The sequence below is a fragment of the Poecilia latipinna genome, unplaced genomic scaffold (genome assembly GCF_001443285.1).
Source record: "Poecilia latipinna isolate Pla-1442-1.1 unplaced genomic scaffold, P_latipinna-1.0 Scaffold803, whole genome shotgun sequence".
NCBI lineage: Eukaryota > Metazoa > Chordata > Actinopteri > Cyprinodontiformes > Poeciliidae > Poecilia > Poecilia latipinna.
The window spans coordinates 184,195-204,972 of record NW_015113419.1 but is presented as its reverse complement, the minus strand read 5'-3'; the positions used below and the strand labels follow the sequence as shown (position 1 = coordinate 204,972).

The 20,778-nt window shown below is 36.4% G+C and overlaps 1 protein-coding gene across 1 annotated transcript; it reads left to right on the top strand.

The window, feature by feature from the left end:
- The first annotated feature begins 3,267 nt into the window (after positions 1 to 3,267).
- On the top strand, positions 3,268 to 20,778 carry LOC106956275 (homeobox protein Dlx4a-like). The gene is made up of 3 exons (XM_015047022.1): positions 3,268 to 4,098; positions 8,668 to 8,864; positions 20,090 to 20,778. Exons 1-3 carry the CDS (start codon positions 3,771 to 3,773, stop codon positions 20,330 to 20,332), a joined length of 768 nt encoding a protein of 255 aa, XP_014902508.1. The 5' UTR covers positions 3,268 to 3,770; the 3' UTR covers positions 20,333 to 20,778.

Genomic DNA, 20,778 nt, shown 5'->3' with positions numbered 1-20,778 from the left:
GTGACCTGTGTGGTTATCGACGCTGTGATCTACAGGAACAACAAGCTGACGTTTCCTCTGATGACTTCTTGGAATCAAAGTGAAATAAAGACATTTTCATGTAACTCAGCTAACATGCCCTCCATATTTAACAGGAACTTTTAAATCTGCTCAAAATCTCGTAAGAAGCCACAGGAGAGAAATGTTTTCACTGCCGGCAGTAATGTTCAGCTCTGCTGAAGAAATTTGAGTCTTCAAGAGATTTCCAGTCATCAGACAGATAGATATGATAATTAGAATGAAGAAGAGGAACATGGAGAAATGTTCAGTTTATGATTTATAAGACAATAATCACTGATTATTATTTGATCCAGAGCGACTGGGAGATAAATCTTGAACGCTGCTTGGTAAAAAAGGAAGTCTTGATGTTATCTGATTTTGAAATGAGACGACTGCAGGCTGTCCAGAGCTTTATGACAACATGTCAACCTTTAACTTAATGTTGATAAATTGACTGAGATTCCTTTAAAATGGCAACAGTCCAAGTACAGGTCCCTGTGGAACACCATCATCAAATGACATGGGGTCATTTATGTACAAACTGGAATCTCTCAGATAAATATGTTTGTTTGTTGTTGTTTTTTTTCATTTTCCTTTGATCTTGGTTATATGTTTAAGTTTTCAAGTCTGTTTGCTCTGAAACATCCAGAACAAACTAACAGGATTTTCTCTCAGACCGTTTTGGGTCAGATCAGCAGTACAACCCCAATGGGATCTGTTCTTAATAGCTTACGGTATTTTGATGTGAGTACAGTATTTTCAATAAAATATGCAAATGTGTTGCAAAATGAATACATAAAATGTCTATCGCAAAACAACTCAAAAAACAATAACAGTATCTAAGTTCTTCTGTCTGTCAGGACAATTATAGTATTTGCTTTAAATATGACTGTTGTTTGAACATTTCTTTCTTACAGTAGTACATTTAATGGTCATTTTTTTCTCATTTATGTAAGAAAAAAATTAGAATTTGATTACAAAACCAATTAAATTAGATATAATAAATAAGCTTAGCTGCTTTCATTAACTTCACAAGATATGTTGCTTTAAAAACCAACTGAAAAAGTAGAAGAAGAAAAATTCTCTAAAACAGTGAAGGGACGCAAGTGAAAAAAAGAGGATAAAATTATAATTTCAATTTAAATGGTGAAGAAAAACACATTAGAAATAAAATGCAGCAGAATATATATTTATGTAAAAGCAAACAAGTTGAAGTTAACTGGTCAGAGGTGTTGGAAGGAGAAAATGCAGTGCTGCTGGTAATAAGATCTGAAAGTGTGGAATGCGACTGTATAAAAATCTCTCCCCCTTTACTCTAATACCCCTGAATTCAAGGCCTTTCAGTGGAATTTTGTCTGAATTGTCAAAAACAAACCGTGTTTCCGAACGTTACTGTGATTTCAACTTCCTGGAAAAACTTTACTTCTAAAACGATGCAAGACATTTTTTTTACTCTCTGTGTCTAGATGTTTGTTTCCAGAACTGCATGTTTCTGAGTGGAAATCAACAGCTTTTTTAAATAATCTTTTTTTATTATTATTTTCTTTATCACTAACCTCACCTCCTTGAGTTTTCTTTTCTCTCTCTCGGATTTCTCTAGGCCTTCACACATTCTGCAAAAACACAGACATTTATTATTTTACTCAAGAGCAAAGTTCTGACTGGTCAGGACTTCAACTGTCTCCCACTGCATATTTCTCTCTTATCTATTTGCATTTTTTAAAGTTTGCGTTTTGCCATTTTATGTTGGGACGCTCTTTTTTTTTTCTTTTTCTTCGAAGTACAAACAGTTCTGAAGAAAATACTTTTATTTGGTCGTTTGTAGGCTTGAATTTTCTTTTATTTGTTCATAATCTCCAGATAAGTCTTTTGTCTCAGATGCTCAGAACGGTGACCAACACTTGGTTCTGTTTCATTTATTTTTAACTTTTCCTGATAAAATGATCCCAAGCATGCTAACAGAGGGTCAAAGAGGGGGCTGAGAAGGAAAACATTTCTTATTTTTCATGTCACAAAATGGATGATTTTAGATTATTAAAAAACTTTTCATTTCAATTTAAAGGTTTTCTTAGTGTTTCTTCACTACACAAAGGCCCTAAATGGACCATAACTGTTAAGAAGAAAACTGGGAACAAAATTTCTTTATGCATTTTCAGATAGCATACTCTGCTGGAACAAAATAGTTATGTAAATATGTAAATATATGTTTAACCATCGGTTTGAATTTAGTTACTTATTTATTTATGTGCCCTTCAGCTGTTTGACAGATTGCTGCTCTACTTTTAATTAGCTAAATGCCAGTTGTTTGCTTTCAGGGCTCCATAATGGGCCCTGGTGGCCTGTTACTGCTGCTCCGTTATTGGAAAGAAGCTGCTGGTGAATTTGATTTAAACCTAAAAGAAACACAGGATTAGAGGCTGGATACATTTATGATCAATTTGAGAAATTTCCTAAATAATTTGTGGAAATCTGCATGCACTTCAGAATAATGCAAAGGGAGGTTTAGATTTATGTATTTATTTATTTTCTTCTTTTGTTTAAAGCTGAATTTTAGAAAAGGCCTACAGTCCAGGGATTCCTCTGTCACTTCAGAGAAATTAGAGAGTTCGAGCTTTCAATTGGAAAAAAAGAAGAAAAAATCCAAACTTTGAGTTTCTCTATAGAGCATCGATGTTTGTTGCAGAACCATAGGAGACGCGCTTAACATCTGTGCGCTATTACATATAGCTTCATTGCATAACGAGCAGGTTTTATTTTGCTCAAAACACATAGAAAATAAATGTGCTAAGTCATGGAGACTGATCTCTTAGTAAATATTTTCATATTCTCTTTAGGCTTTGATCAGATTTTTTATCTCCTTTTACTACTAATTTTTTAAATCTTTAAAATACAAAAATTCGAGAGAAGAAATATCCCAAAATATGCAGAACAGAAAGAAAAATAAAATAAAAACCGTCGGTCTTAATGCGCCGAATGTATTTATTTACCTACTTATTTATTTATTACCTCAGTCAATGTGTTGTCGATTGTGCAGCACTGATCCCTGAAATAATTTAGTCGACAATCAGCGCGTCTCAGCGCCGCATCCCGCCGGTTTGGTGCTGCGTGTGATTTGTTCGCTCCGGTGACGCGCTGCAGCCAATCAGTGCAGTGCATCTCTGCGCGTGGAGAAGGAATATATGTGTGTAAGTATACGCGCGCGAGTGTGTGTATGTGTGACGGACTAGGCTGTGATGAAGAAGAGGATCACACGCGCCAGTCCTCCGCGCGGCTTCAGTCCTGTTTACAACACCGGACGAAACGAACGTCAGTGCAGTAAAAGTTGATTTATTTTATTCTTTTATTTGTTTATTTTTTTCACCAGTAGAAGGAAACTTGAGAAGGATTGCTGGGAGCTCCTCGTCTGACTGCCTGCTGCTGCTGCTGGTTGTTTTGATCCAGCTTTCACTTGCATGACTCTACTTGACTGGACGTAATGGCTTTTTCACGCAGAAGGTTACAGAAGCCTTCAGCTGGGATGTAGCGGAGGACGGAGCCGCTCAAAGCCGCAGCTGTAACCGCCTCCTTCCCTCAGCAGCTCGGCTCGTCGTTAAACAGTTCGTGCTGAAGAAACTCTGCTGAACATCCGAGCGTCGGTGGGCTGTTTATGATGCCTCCCGCCTGGAGGTAGCTCTTTTTTTCTTTCTATCTTTCTTTTTTTTCGCACCGCAACACAGCCCCTCACATCAGCGATGACTATGAGCTCTATATCGGACGCGTTAGTCTCGGCTGATCCTTCAAAGTCGGCGTTTTTGGAGTTCGGCGGCCACGGCTACCCGGGACACCAGCAGCCCCCCTCGGGCCTGGCCCACAACCATTACCCGGTCCACAGCCTGCACGCTGTCGGGGGCCACGGTCAGCACGACGGGCCCTTCGCGGCCGGAGCATCCTCGTATGGCCGCTCGCTTGGCTACCCGCCGTACCACGCTCCGGTGAGCTCGCATCATCCCGGGACTTACCTGCCCTACCAGCACGGCGGCCACGGCGGCGCGCTGGGACACACGAGGCTGGAAGACACTGGTAAGTCCTGAGTGTGGCCTGACTGTCTTTATCAACATTTTTACATACACACACGCGCGCACACATTTATTAGAAAACTAAATTCTTCCTTACAAACATAAAATTGGATTGAACATTGAAAAGTAAAAACAGGATTCTTACAGACGTAGTGGGTAAAAATGTATAAATAATAAATTAAATACACGATATATTAAAACAATAATAATAGTGATTATTATTATTATTATTATTATTATTATTATTATTATTATAAAATGTTGACCCTATAAAATGTTGACGTTAAGCATGATGCCATGGATAGGACAGGATAATAATTATTATTATTTTAATAATAATAATGGTGGTAGGGTAAATGAACAAACAAAAGCGTAGCGGGTCTCCAGGCTGTATACCATGACAGCAGGCCGCAGTGGAGCCCAGTAATTGGATCCACACACAGGTCGGCCACAGCGCCGCGTTTAAGGAGCTTTAAGGCGGGTAGAAGCTCTCCACACCGGGCTTGCGGTCTCCCGCAGCGGGCCTCATATTCCTCTATCATCATCCCGTCCGTCATCTTCTACCCGCTGATTGGTGTGGCCGGCTGCCTTCATTCGATTTAAATTAACGCCGACAAAAAAATTGAAAACATTAATATTGTGATTTTTATTTTTATTATTATTTGTCTGTCTAGTTCTTCCACAGTCCCATGAAGGGCCAGTAGCCTGGCATGTTTATGGATGTGCCTTATATAATAACTAGGCTACACCTTCCAGGAAATTCAGCTGAATAATCATCAAAAGACGTTTTGTTTCCCCCCTTCGAAATTAGATCGAACAATGAAACTATAGGTGTTTATAAATACATCTATTCTAATCTTCGGGGCGATCAGAGGGGCTCACCGAAATCAACCAATTCCTTCACGTTGTTTTAGTCAAATTTGAACCAACGTATTGAGCATGTCATGTGTGCAACATGTTTTCTGGCCTAAATAAACACTAGAACTGTTCAATTTGCAAAAGTTATGAAAGAGACAGAAGTCCTGGGTATGTAGTGGGAAAAAAACCCATAAACATGAGTAATTCTCCATCTGATTAATATCCCATGACCCTTGTAGCTTAAGTTGAAATTCAAAGTTAAGTAAAATGTGACATTTATTTATTTCACTTTTCAACAGTGAAAAACAACAACAACAACAACAACAATAATAGTACTATTTTTAATAGTGATACTGTATTTAGAAAATGTATTTATGTTAATTTAATTTACATTTTGAACTCATCAACATCTTATTTTGCAAGTTTCAGAAATATAAAATCACTAGAAATCCAAATTTATAAATAAAGATATAGGTGATTTGACAGAAGTATTAGATAGAATAGAAATATTTCCTCCTGATGTGAAAACGTCAGTTTATCAGGATTTCATAAGGCATTAAACCAAAAGCCTGACCAAGAATCATTTGAAGTTTTCTGTGAACAAAACGTTTTTTATTGATCTTTAGAGTCAACGTAAAATAAATTAAACCAACGATTTTCTAAAAGAGAAAACAAAATAATTATACACATGATGTCTATAAATGACCTAAATCCTGACATAATTGTTTCTTTGTGTGTCTTATGGTCTGTGCAGTATTTCCCTCTCTTGGTTTGAGGTTCACAGCACCAATTCAACGGTCACCTTTAACCTTTCCTTTCATATGCGATCATCAGGTCTGTGGAATCCTGAACAAAATCCATAACCATGCTAAAAAAAAGAAGTTTAAATCAAACTGAAAATGATCAGCTTCAAGGTTTTCCTCTAAATGAGAAATTGAGTTGAGGATTTTGCGAGGCCGTTCTTTGTCTCCTGGTCTCCTGACCATCGCTTCAGCAGCTCAGTTACCCAATCTGACCTCTTTTTGGGGCCTCAGCTCCAAAGCAACTGTCCTCTCCTCCCACTGCAGGCGTACAGTTCACGTCATGTAAACGATCCTGGGAAAACCTGCTCAGAGTGACTTTCTAAGAGGAACACAAAGAAAAGAAGGAAAGCCCTTGCAGCTGAGCTGTGTGTGTTCTCAGTATTTGTTAGGCACACAGATTTTAAGAGGATCAGCAGGATTCATCCTGCATATGCTCTCCAAAAAATATCTGTTTTACACTCTTTAAACGTGCATTAGGTCATTTAAAGAGCAGAGTTTAAATCAGTGTGACTGAATGGATAGAGCTGCACTACCATCTGGGCAAACACAAGATGACATAGACTTTTTTTCTGTTTAACGTTTGGAATAAAATGATAAATATAGTTAAAATCCATGTAAGAATATTATACGTAAAGTAGGATGGATGTTTATTAAAATATAATAATGTGATGCGTGATGGTTGAGACTTCTATGGTATAAACCTCAAGTAAAAATATAAAAAGACAAAACAAATTTATCTCATGATATAAGTGAAAGCAACAACTACTGCTACTGCAGATAAAATAATGTTCTGACTATTACAGCTGTGATTATGTTACCGTATATTTATTGTTCTTTCTGTTAAGATAAACAGTGAGTATATATAAAATTTGCCAGGGGTTACACAGCTCTGAAGGGGATTATAGCTTTTTGTCATTCTGGGCGATATTGACTGAAAAGCACAACTTTACTTAATCCTTTATATAGCAAAAAAAAAAAAAACACAAGTCAATCCAGCACTTTCTCTGCCACGTCATTCACAGGATTTTGAGACGCGATACGACGAGAAAAAAGTATGTTTGAAGCTATAAATCTTTAAAGGCTTGATATGCCGTCACAAACAGCTTATTGATGTTTGGTAAATAGAGCAGATAGAACAGACTGGCAAAAATACTATTAAAAATAAAGGTTTTGAGGTACTAGAGGTCTTTACTCATTAGTAACTGGACAGGCACAAGACATATGATAATAAAAAGAAATACATTTTGTTTTTATAAGGCTTTTCACTTCACACACATCAAAGCAAAATTACAAACACAATCCTAACAAATATGTCAAACAAAATCTTAAATATGTTAAAATTTTATGTTAAAAAATTTTGTAAAATAGAACAGAAATATCCTTTTTTATTCAACAGTTTAGAAATTCAGGTGTAACAGCAAAATCAAGATATGAAGGTTCACACAAAATATCAAAAAGGTGGTAAATTTATATATATATATATATATATATATATATATATATATATATATATATATATAAGCAATTAACACAATAATAGTAATGTAATGTACAAGATTATAACATAAAGAATACAGTTATCAGACATAGAAATGTCTTACTCACGATCACAGAGATGTGAAACCGAGTAGGATGACATTTTACATGTGCAAAATGCACATGTGTATCGACCAATAAAAAACACAACAGGCTGTTTACTAAACAGGATATCAGCGCAGAGCAGAAAAACAGATGTGAAATAACAGCAGAAATGTTATTTAAAAATGAGTAAAAACCAGCGAAAATGATGGTTCTAATGCTGGCATGTATGGAAACGGTTCTGAGGCAAACGGCCTGAGCCAGAACCGGTTTCAGAACTGAGACGTGTTCAGTGGCAGCGTACAGCGGACACACACTGTGTGTGTCGGGTTTTAGGGAAAGATCTGCAGGATCAGAAGGACACACAATGTCATCCAGCCTGAGATGTTTTCATCAGCAATTTAAGACTTTGAATTTAAATATAAGTACATTTGTGTAAACTTGCAGGCATGGATTTATATAGTTACAGTATTTTAAACTGGAAATCTTTAATGTTTCCTAAACGTGTGAAAGCATAGATGTTTAATGGTTAAAATATAATATTCTATCAAGGTATAATCAAGTATACTGATTCAGTCGTGTGCTGGATCATTACAAAGATAATGTATGTTTTTTTTTTTTATTGTAGCTATATGGTTTAATGATTTAGTGCAAACTTACAACAGATGTCGTCTTCAGGCACTTTACAAAAACGGTACAGTGTGTTGAATTAATTACTCAAAGTCGATTAAAAAGTTTCTAAGGAAACACATCAGATTGCATCAAGTAATTTCTTTTATATTATTGTGCTTATATTTTCACACATTGCCTGTTTTGTGTTTAAGAAACACAATTAATAATAATAATAATAATAATAATAATAATAATAATAATAATAATAATAATAATAATAATAATATGTTACTAACCATATCTATATGGACGGTTGATGTCCATATGGTCAATTCACTGCTTATGGCAGTGAATTGACTTTTGAGAGAAGAGGTTTTTTTTTCTTCCAACTACTCCTTTTTATTCAAAATATTGTTTATGTCAGCATGTGATTCAAACTGTAAGTAAAATAAATCAATCAATAAATAATGGTTCAGTGTATCTCAAAGAATGCTAGACCATTTAAAAACCTTCATTCATTTTAGTTTGGTGATTTTTAATTAAAAAAAATAATAATAAAATGTATTTTCCAAATTGTGAAATATTTCCGTATTCTGCCGTTATGTTTTAGTCAATGTTTCTTTTTTAGTTTTGCATTTGCGTCGTAAAGCTAAAGCTAGTTCCAGCTCTCCTTTGAAGCAAGGCATATTAAGCAAATTGCTCTCTTCCCTTTCGCCTCGCAGAACATGAGAAGCCCACAGCGGTGATAGAGAACGGCGAGGTGAGGCTGAACGGGAAGGGGAAGAAGATCCGGAAGCCCCGGACCATCTACTCCAGCCTGCAGCTCCAGGCGCTCAACCAGCGCTTCCAGCAGACGCAGTATCTCGCCCTGCCCGAGAGGGCCGACCTCGCAGCCAAACTGGGCCTCACACAGACCCAGGTACCTGGAAATGCATGCAAAATATAGAAGCTATTATATTTGTTGTTTAATTGTTTGTTTGCCTTCTGAAAGCACAGAAAATGAACACGAAAGCATTCCCAAACACGATTTTTAGGATTTTTAGATCAGCTAAATGATTTTACATCATTTATGTTGTGAAGCTGCTCACACACTGCAAAAACACACACTCTTACCAAGTGTGTTTAGTTTCATTTCTAGTGGAAATGTCTTATTACACTTGAAATAAGACAAAGCTAACTTACATGTATCTTTTCAGCAACATATAGCAGGCTGTTTTTAAAAAAACAATTCCTTTATATTGATGAAAAAGTTCTAGTTCCATCAGCAGATAAATTTACTGATGACAAGACAAGACAAGACATAATCTGCTGATGGAACTAGAACTTTCTCACCAATATTAAGGATCTTTTTTTTTATTATTATTATTAATATATCTGCACTAACAACTAGACAAAAAATACTTGGTGAGATTGTGTGTTTTTTTCCCAGTCATTGAAGCATTTTAACATGCTCACTCAAAAAAAAAAAAGAAAAAGAAAAAAGAAACAAGATTTCCTGTATGAGTTTATATCAATCACGCTTTTAATTGTTTCTTTTGTTCACATCGAAGCGAATCAAACGCCTAAACAGGCGGCTGCACATTCCTCCACAGGTTCCTCCAGCTGGAAACAGATACCGGTTCTTTTACCTACATTAATGTAACATGTCATGAGGCATTCATGTTACAGCATAAACAAACCTTGAGCTTATCTCCAAGCAGGTTTATCAGTCATTGGTTTGAGTTCAGTTGATTTTGTGGTCACTGTGTAGTTTGGCTCATAACTGCAGCAGAGCTGCAGACAGGATCATCAGGCAGGACTTGAACAGGTGTAGAGTCAGAAAAAGAGGCAGTTATCATCTCTGCAGACCCCACACATGCTGGACACAAGCTGTTTTCAAGTTCAGGCCGGCAATACAGAGCTAGCAAAAGCTAGCAGCTATGGAGGCAGTTTCTTCCCCCGGGCTGTCACTGATGAACTCAGGGTTCCACACATACTTGCACTAATTAAAACTCCTGCTTATGTGAAAACACTGCACATATACATGTTTACAGTGAAGAAAACAATTTATTTGCTTATTTTTATTTGCTTATATTCCAAATGTCTACATTGAGATAAAACTAAGTCAAATTTTAAGATGAGCTTTGAACCAGATTATTTTCGTCATGTTTTCTTTTGTTTATGCTTTTTTTTTTAACTCACACTTGCGTATTTTTTCTGTCAAAATTCAGTGAGCCACTGAACCATGTTTACTCCAGGTTACTTTATTTTATTACTTTTTTAAAATGAGATAATTTAGTATGCTAGGACAATTCAGGCTGTCCTGTGGTGCAGTGGTTAGAGCGGGGGCCCCGTATGTGAAGGTTAACAACGTCAACGCGGCCGTCCTGGGTTCGAATCTCATCCTCAGTTCCTTTCTTTCCCTTTTCTCTACACTAAAAAAAATAATAAAACATTCACATGTTCCCCACACCCAGGTATAAATTAACAACCGTAATTTAAGCAACTGGACATTTGCCATATAAACCTTTGTGCTGCCATTTATGCTGGATTACCTGCTGTAGACGTGGCCCAGCATCAGACTCTGACTGCCTGACGCAGTCATTACTAAAAAATGTAGAGCAGACTGAAAAACCTCTATTTAAAAAGAATATATCATTATAACATTTGTTAAAACATCTATTTTTTATGAGCTAAAATATAGAATAAACACCTGCTAAATTGTGCAGTAGTTTCTAGAGCAGCACTGGGAGTTAATACGTCAGTCTGTCTGTCTGCATCCAGCTGCTTCATCATGGTTTACTTGTCCTCTGTAGCTTTAAAACGGCGTCACCTTTCCGTGGCATGACTGTCCGTGTTTTCAAGAGGGAGAATATCTTTGAACTCGCTACTTTGTCCTTCTTGGAAGCAATAAAACAAAATTGCTACTACCTTTCTGTTATCCAGCTGAGTCACTGGGTGACTCTGAGCTCCCCTTAAAGCCCCAGAGCCTTCTCTTTCATCACACGAAAAGGTCTTTAAACCACAGGAACAGTTTTGTAGTATCTCTTTTGGTAGTTTGGAATTTGGAAACCAATAATAAAAATAATAGTAATATTTAAAAAAAAAACAACAACAACAAAATTATTAAAATAATTAAAAGAAGTTGGTGTTTGTTTGTAAGGGTCTTTGCTGCTTATTTTTAAGATGTTATTCAAGAAAATATTTTTTTCTATTACTTCTTGCTGATCACGGTTGTAAAAAAATATAGCACTTGCTGCTTATCAGCCTCATATTTATCAGTATTTATAAAACACAGATGTCCTAGAGTTTATTTAAATTCAGTTTGAGTGATTCTCTGTCTTGATGCAGTGGAGGTCGTTTACGGTCAGCTTATACCTCCAAAACCAGCTCCAAACGGTCAAAGGTGGAGATTAAAGTTAGTGTGAATGTAGATTATTTAGAAGTCGTTTTTCTTTACTTTGACTGGATTTGGCCACAATTCCATTTAATTGTTGAAAGATTTAAAAAGACCTGCCAGGCAGAGATTTTGTCAGTATTGTCTCATAGCTTTAATTAGAAGCTAAAGAAGATTTTTAACGTAAATAAAACAACATCTTAATGGTGAGCTTCATCTTGACACAGACCAGGCAACTTGTTTTTAATGCTGAATTGTATGTGGTAAATAATAATAATAATAATAATAAAAAATAAGAAATAATAATAATAAACTTAGCAAGGTACTTGAAACTGAATGCTTTAGGTTAAGGTTAGTAAGTGACAGCCTAAATATTCCCTTTCATTTCCTGTCAAACTAGGAAGACTCTACAATGCAAAAGCCTCCAAAATGTATTTAACACACAAATTCAACAGGCTGCAAATTTAGCATTAATCTCCAGAATATTCTCAGTCTTTAAAAATGAATGATAATTCCAAAAGCAGTGAGGAGACTTTATATCTGCAGTTTTTTGTAATTAAGAGTTCCTGTAGCTCAGGGCTCTGCAACCACAAACCAAAGAGATGCTTTCTTGCCTTCAGTGCGGCTGAATAAACGTCGTTTAGAGCCACAAATCTCACATAATCTTTTGTGAAAAGATAACATAAAAACTGTTTCATTGAATATCTATAGTTGAACATTTGTGGTCATTTTTTTAAAGAACAGCCATTTTAATTTGCTTTGAGGGTTTAAAACTAAGAACATAGTAAAACATTTACAAAAACAGGACTGATACATTTTCTTCTATGGAATGTTGATGTTTGTAGAAAAGGATTTAAAAACAAATCAGTCCCTGAAGTAATGATGGGAAAAAGTAATAAGTATTACCCATACTTGTGTCAGTCTGTTATGGAAATCTAATGCTAGATTTATTCCATGCAAAAAAAAAAAAAAAACTGCTAAATCTGCGTTTGTTATATCTGTATTTAAAAAAAAAAAAAAAAAAAAAAACGTGCTGGTTCTTCACTTTTTTTGGGTCAAATTATTACGAGCCTTTGCGGAGAGTTCATAGAGCCGCCTGTGGCTCTGGAGCCACAGCTTGCGGGCCCCTGCTCTGGCTTTAACAGGCAAAATGGCAACAGTCAAAAACTAAACTCTCAGTTTGAAAAATCCATCTGTTGGCAGTTTATGGGTGTGACTCAGTTCTTTGAAGAGCAACTTCATTTGAATATTAACTCCAGTGGAAACAAACAGTAACAGAGCTGTATTATTAACATGAAGTAGCATATTACTATATGTTATTATATAGTCAAAACATCAGCAGTTACTATACATGTGGGATTTTTAAAAAAATTTTTTGACACATGCTTAGGCGAACAGCTCTATCTACAGTTACACCAGATTTGTCAGTAAAAGTGAAAAATCTGGTTCTGAGCTGAGAACAGGTGTAACATTAACTCGGACTGAGTGGGAGTACTGCAGCTGCTATGTGATACGTGTGTGTGTGTTAATATACTGGCTACACATTGCACCCTGTGTCATCAGTTGAATGGTTCTAATCCCCTATGAATGAACAGCTACAGATATGTTTACACTGGGGGAATTAGATGATCCATCGATTTGCCTCTGCCTGTTGTGGTAATAAAGCTCTGGGGAGGCAGCAGTTCGCCTGTAAATTACACGTTTACTGAGGAAGTAGTCGTAGAAAGTGGACTGTAACTGACATTGGCAAAGGTTTGATAGGAGTTTAACCGCCGCTCTATTAAAAGGAGTTATGGGAATTATAAAGAATACAGCCCCAGTTTCTTTAGAAAGGTTCCTTTTTTTTAAAAACGTGAAATCATGCAATTATTTTGCCTTGTTTTTACATTGTGATATAAGAATGCAGTGTATGAAGTGTTATCGGTGAGCAGAATTTCTGAAATATGAATAAAACATAATTAAAGGTGAGGCATTCTTTGTACTAGTTTATTACCCTGTGTGGTTCACATTTAAAAAAGTTTCCCACTAAAATCTTGACACTGCTCAGCATCAGGCAGACAAACCAAATCTACTCCCGTCACTTTGACAACGACGCCTCACAACAAAGAACTAAATCAATTATGATCACCCAAAGGGTAAAACTGGGAAAGATTAACCTCAGTTTGTAGCGACTAGCTAATCGAGCTACATCTTTGATAAGCTAATGTTTCTCTTATGCAGATGTGTGTAAAAAAGCTTGCCGAATTGTTAACTTGCGTCCTCTTTTTTGTGATATTTCTTCTTTAAGGCAGAAGAAGACAAACAGTTCAACTTCAGTTATAGAGTTTTGTTTTCCAACCAAATGAATTCAAATTTCTTATCTTGCCTCGGACACCTAAATATGAAAAAAATTAAGCTGTTTTGTTAAAAATCAAGTCTTTCAAAACAACTAAAAAGTGACAATTGTGCAGAGTGTAAAATTTACAGTGTACAACAGGAACTGACATCACTGTCTCATTTTTAACTCTTGTCGCTTCGCAGTTCAGTATTTGCTAATTCACCCATTGGCAGATTTTTCTGTGGAAAGTAAAATTTTTTCTTTCTTATTTCTTTATCCTTTCTTGTCTTCTTTTTTCTGTCTTCTCTAAAATATTGAAAAGAAAAATAAGCCTTAGAAACTGAATAACAGAGCTCCAATGCTAGCTGACATGCTATTGGCTGGTGTTTCCAGAAGAACCGATCCAGTAGTGCCCTTCATTTTTCTTTGCAGTAACAGACTATTCCCATAAAAAGCAGAGATAAGGAAGGCTGTAGTGCTAAGACACTCTCAATGGTGCGTATTAACGCATATTCAGGTACAGTTGGTGTTTGAATGATTAGAATAAGCAGTTAAGGTTAAGGAGTCTCAAACGTTAACTTTTTTCCTTGAGTCTTGATGGGTTCACAATGCCTCAGAGTGTTTTGTGTAAGGCTGGAGGTGGGATTGGACCCACTGGGAGAAACTCACAGAGCAGTTTGCTGATTGGTGTGAAGCCGATTCCATTTCAATGAACTGCATGTTTGTCATTTGCATCCATGATGGTTTTTACTATATCAGCACAAATCACAATCTGGATAAAATCACGTTTGTGTTTAGGGGCTTACTTTATTTTGAAAGATTAGTATGCTTTTTACCCAATGTTTCTGTTGCTTGTCTTTCTACAAAGTGACCAAAATCTTCTGTGCTGTGGTTTTTGTGGATGTTCTACTTGGTCTAAGTATAATTAAGTTTTAAAAACTGCATTGTAAGAAAATACAAGAACAGTTAAAAACATTATTTTTAGCTACTCTGCATGAGCGGTAATTAGTTATTCATTCCAGTATTTGCTGTCACATAAGCAATGTCACCATTGTGTTAGAGAGCAGGAAATAGGATTTGACTATACTTTTAAAACAAAATAATTAATTATTAATATAATGTTTTCAACTGTTTTTAGCATTAAGCATCAGAAATTGGAAAAGTTAATTTCTCACAGGCTGTGTACTTTCCCAAACCCAGTGTGTTCCATAAAACACCAATCTCAAACGACAACACCGAGTGACTTTACTGGGCTTGGTTTAGTTTTCCTCACACGGCTCGACATGTTGTAGGAAATACAGTTCCTTTTAAAATAACTTACTACGCCTCGTGTTTTCTCTCACTTCACTGACACTGAAAAGAGCAAAACGCATCTTTAGTCTTCTTCTCTCAGTAACAACTTCCAGCGTAAAGAGTGCTATGGTCAATGTTATGGTCACCTGGCAATTCCTATTTATGGTATGCTTACAGATCAGAAAAGGATCTGAGTTTCAGTATGAGGGCCGGTTGTGCTGCCACTTGTTGATCACCAAGGGATTTCAGAGGAGGCTCAACTCCATCAAGTTTAATTTTACCAATTGTTGGAGCAGCACAGATGCATGAAAGTTGCATTCAACCAAACTGTCCTTATTTGTCATAAAATATGCACAACTAGCTTTGAGCATTCCTTTGTTTGGCCAGTACTATAGCAATAAACTGCCAATGAGTAAGAATGATCTTAATTAATCTCACAATAAATAAAAATGAGCTTCAGTTTTGGATTTTGCAATTTTTGTATTTTCCATTCTGATGATTTGTATTTGTTTAAAGAGCAATTAAAAGCAGTCTGAAAATTGATTATGACACGTCATGATCTATTTTGCTTATGGTTTCTATTATGTGTTTATTTATTTCTGTTTCATTCATTATTTTTGAATGCTGTAGTTTAATTTGAATATTGAAAATATCCTCCTGTCCCTGTGTTAAGTGTTCTCTACAAAATTAAAGTTTATTGGTCTTCGAGAGGGCAAATTGGAAAAGGGCCTCAAAAGAGCAATATTGTCGTTTATTGCGATAATTACGTGGACAATTTATCGTCCAGTAAAATTTGTGATTCTGACAGGCCTATTAACCGTCTCATTTATTTTCAATAAACAGATCGACAGTATTTTGCTGTCTTGGGTGAGGAATAGCTACTTTATACTTAGGTGGTGTGTGCATTTTTATCTCTGTCTTCTCTCTTTACCTCCTTGTTGTTGTTTGTAACACACAAGTAATCTCATTATTTAAACAAATTGAGTTTTAGAGATGCTTAGACATGAAAAACAAACACATTACCATTTAAAAGAGCACAGCTTCTCCACCTGTGCACTTGAACCTTACATATGCATATCCACGAATCAGTCAATCTTAACAAGCCTTTGTACAAACTCTTTCCTCTCCTTGTGGTCACATGGTCAAGTGTAATTAGCTCAGTCTGCGAATGTTAATACTCTCTGTGTGTTATGTACCGGCCACATTCTTCTCAGTACCCTGGAGCCCACACAGTAACACACCAATACAAACATATGCATCTACTTAAATACATTTAGCCCGAGTGGATGCTTTCATACACGTATAAAGAAACACACACGCTTGGAGATAGTGATCATACACCCCATTGCCATCCCTCCTCCATGCCATTAGGCCGCCTGCCAAACACTGACCACTTTCCACTGAAATCACAACTGTTCCCAGACGCTGCTGAGAAATGGCACGTAGCACATTTCTGATGTTTTTTTTTCTTTTTTTTTTCTCAAAAATGTATTCATCATACATATGCACACACAAGCTCACACACACACGCGCATTCATGTAATTGTGGTTTATGACACCATTATGACTTTTGAGGTATTTATGGGGACAGACCTCTTTCTCTCTCTCTCTCTGTCTCTCACACACACACACGCACACACACACGCACATGCACACACACACACACACACACACACACACACACACACACACACACACAAAAGCAAGCAAGCAAATTTAAAGGTTGCAAGTGAATTCCTTTTGTGATGAAGATTGTGAAATATTTTGAATTTAGTGTGATTCACTGATGGTTCTCATACACACTCAATGATACCTGGAATGCCTCTGAGCATTCCTGGTATCATTAAAGCTGTGCACTGCTCAAAATGTTACCCAGTATTGTGGTCCAGTTTCTTGTACAAAAAACTAACTTACAAGTAACTTTTCAGCAAGATAAAGGAGCTTGTTTGAAGTAAATAACTCTTTGATATTGATCTGACAGTGGAACAAGTACTTTTTCATTAATATTATGAAATCATTTACTTAAAATAAGCTCCTTTATCTTACTGAAAAGTGACTTGTAAGTTAGTTTTTCCTAAAAACCCTTTCTCGACTAAAAACCCAACTGTTTAGAACTGCTTTTGAAACATAATCAATGAAACATTAAACATTTTGATTAACGATGACACTTGACAATTCTTGACTGCATGCTCTACAACTTTGTAGTTTTTGTGTGTGTTTTTATGTAAAGCACTTTGAATTGCCTTGTTGCTGAAATATGCTATACAAATATACTTGATTGATTTATTGATCTGATTTCAAGTACAATCAGGTATCTGCACCAGAAACTAGACAAAAATACTTGCTAAGATGTTATGTTTTTGCAGTGTGGTGTTGGTAGTATTTAGTAGATAACCTCTCCTGAATGCTGTCAGTTGTCTGCTGCTTTGGGAATATGAGAACCATAATCAGTACAGAAATCCTCTCATCTGAGCTGTTTTCCCTTCACAGGCTGTTGATTAACTGTTAGCTCAATAAACTTTCTTCACTTGCTTTAGGTGTTCACTCACTGCAGTTATGATATTTAATAAACTGCTGACACTGATTAGTATCTCTTTATAATTGCAATATTCTGATTCTTATGCAAACACACAGTGAGCTTTAAAAGCAGGTCATGATGTGTTAGATTCTCTTCAATGCGCAAAATGTGGGATCTGAATAATTTTGGAGATTATTTTAAAAAACAGTTTGTTTTTCAACAACATGTGCTTAAATCAAGTTGAGTCTCTATTTTTATGGAGTGGTTATTGTACTTAATGTGTTTACCATCATGCAGTTTAACTTCAGAAGGACAGTGTGGTCAGCAGATACTCTTGAAAAACAGGGATCTGTCAAAGTTTTACTGTCCGTGATTTTGTGGCTAATTAGCTGAAATGCCGAGTGTGGATCATTTTTTCCACGTATTTAAGTCAATTTAAGAAGTCAGAGGTTGGATAGGATTTTTATTTTATAGGATTAAATATCTGCTATAAAAGCACTTCAGACATCAATATAAATAGCCATAAACTCCCACTGTAACAATACCAAACAACCCCACTGCCAACACTGTTGTCTACTTTATTCCTTTGTGCTTTTTCCTCTTTTTCTCTTGCCAGAAAATGTTCTGCATGAAAAAAGTTTCACTTATGAATGTCAGAATCAATTGTAGACAAATGTTTGAACTGTGCTATAATTGGCGATTTGTTTATTTACCGTAAGAGGCTATTGCAATTTGATGCTTCACTAGCAGGCATGCTGGAACAAGAACGTGCCAGTTATGTTAACAACAGCATGACTGAATAATCTTTGGCAACAGATAAATGAATGGAGTGATAATCAGCTTCATTATCTGAAGGCTGATATTCTATCTCTAGCTATGCTTTTCCTTCTTTTAGTTAGAACCAGCGTATTTCACAAACCTCAGTGCCAGCATACATTAAAGCTAAGTGCTAAATGTTTCAGCATTTATGCAAATGTTTAATACTATAGCTTACTAATACACCTGTTAGTCAGGTGTAAGATCTTAACCTGGGTTCTATGTTTTTGGATATTCTTCCACTAGCTTAACAAAATAGTTCCCTTTATTCCTTTCCTCCTCGCAGAACTGGTGTTACTGGGTCAGGTGTGTAGATCAGACACTTTCTTTTTCCTGTGTTACTGAGGCCCGGGCTCTGTAATGACCACCCTAAAATACTGACTGTTTCAACCTTAAGCCACTTTGACACACTTAGGGTCAGGCTTTAACTTCCTAGCTGATTTCTTGAGATGTTGTTTCAATATTTATACCTAATCTTCTGTCCTCACGATGGCTTATGTTTTGTGCCTCGTGTCACTGTGGTGCTCATTATGCTAAACACTTGACTTTTAGTTTCATCAGATAACAGGGACATTTTTCTACAATTGAGGGTGATCGTCTCCGTGTGTGTGTTTGAAAACAGCAGTCTGGCTAATCTGGCTAAAGATGGCTAATGCACAAATGAGCAAGTAATAGTAAAAAAAAAGGCAATTTTTTTAAAAGGGTTTTCAAAAACTGCAAGAGGGAGTTTTATATTATACAGATGAAGACTGTTGCAGGGCCAGCGCCAGCCGTGTGGGTGTCCTTATCTCAAAGGCTTTGTGGTGCCTGCCACCCCCGAACCCCTAGAAAAAAATAATAATTCAGTATTAGTCTCTTTATTTGGTGCTGGAAAGTTAAGGCACACAAAGACATTTTAGTGCTGTTCCCACATGTTGTATTTGTTTGATGCCAACCCCTAAAACAACAAAAAAGGTCTAACTTTACAAAGGCAACGGACTCATTTATTCATGACAAGTTTTGTTGTCCCAAGTGAGGTTCATTAGAGGGAGCTTTTGAAAACCAAGAATCCTCAAAGTCCTTCTGAAAGTCTTCCCATTAAGTTACATATTTTTTTTAGATTAACAGAGTTTAGCTCTGCTATTCAACGTAAATCTTGTTTGAAGCAGGATAGATGTAACAGGCTGGGCCTAGGGTCATTTTTCATGTCTTTGCTTTTGTAGTTAGCATTTTTCATGTTTTTCATTTGTTAAAAGCAGTTTAGTTTTGCTTCAGTAGTGAGTAACTGCATGTAAAATGATGCTTTGCTACGATTTTTTTGTCTGTAGTAGTAAAATAATTTTAGTGAAACATTCTACTTCTCTCCTTCTCTTCTCCGCCGCTGCTGAGGAGGGAGAGAAATACATGTGTAAAGCATATTTACTAACATGCTTTACATATTTTTGATTTAAATATGTATTTTTTATGATTTCCGTAATTATGATGAATTTTCATGAGCCTGATTTTTTGGTACCTCATGGTGATTTTTCGGTGCAGTGTGTAATTTCCGTGAACATTGGACTTTTGGAAAAAAAATGATTTTCCTACTTAGGCTCCATGTTGAACTGAAGACATTTTATTTTGTTTCACTTTTATCTCCTTTTAGATTTTCAGAGTTTCATAAAATATGAACATAAAAACAGACTGGAAAATGAATGCTGAATGAGAAAAAAAGTGTAATACCAAATGCCTCGTAGAGTAACAGCCAATAAACTGTGAAAAGAATAAACATAAGTCTTCTCAGAGCTTACATTTTAAACCTTTGTTCTCAGCCCATTTCTTTTTCCCCCTTTTCTTTCCCCCCAGGTGAAAATATGGTTCCAAAACAAACGGTCAAAGTACAAGAAGATCATGAAGAATGGTCCTTGTGGAGCCGAGGGAGATCACCTCGCCCCACCGCCACCAGCCTCCTCCTCTCCATGCTCTCTGTGGGACATCAGTATGGCTGCCAAAGGCCCGCCTGTCCACTCTGGAGGATACATGAACAATTTTGGACACTGGTACTCTGGACATCAGCAGGACACCATGCCAAGGACTCAGATGATGTGACTGATGGAACAGATGCCAGACCTCTTGGATCAGTTGTGGATATTATACCAGCAAGCTGAACTGGAAAGTACATGGCTACATGTGCGTTACATTGCTTACAGTCTGAGCCACTTTGGAGGTAAAAATAGTATTGAGTGGCACATCCTGCTGCGCCTAAGAAGACATACTGAGCAACTTCTTGCTGAACACTGCAGCCCTTCCAACACAGGACGATTAAAGGAGTGCAGGAACTGTCGAAGTGTTCCTTTATAGCTGTTGCTGAAATAAACTTATGGACATGCAATGTGTTTATTTTCCACAAAAACGTATATAAAAAAATAATTGTTTTTTTTTTAGGGCTTTCTAATATTTTTTTTAAGAACTGTAATAATTCAGTTAACCTACTTGTTTGCGGATGTGGACAGTTTGAAGAGCTGAATGAAATAAAGAGTTCATGGGGAGCTGAA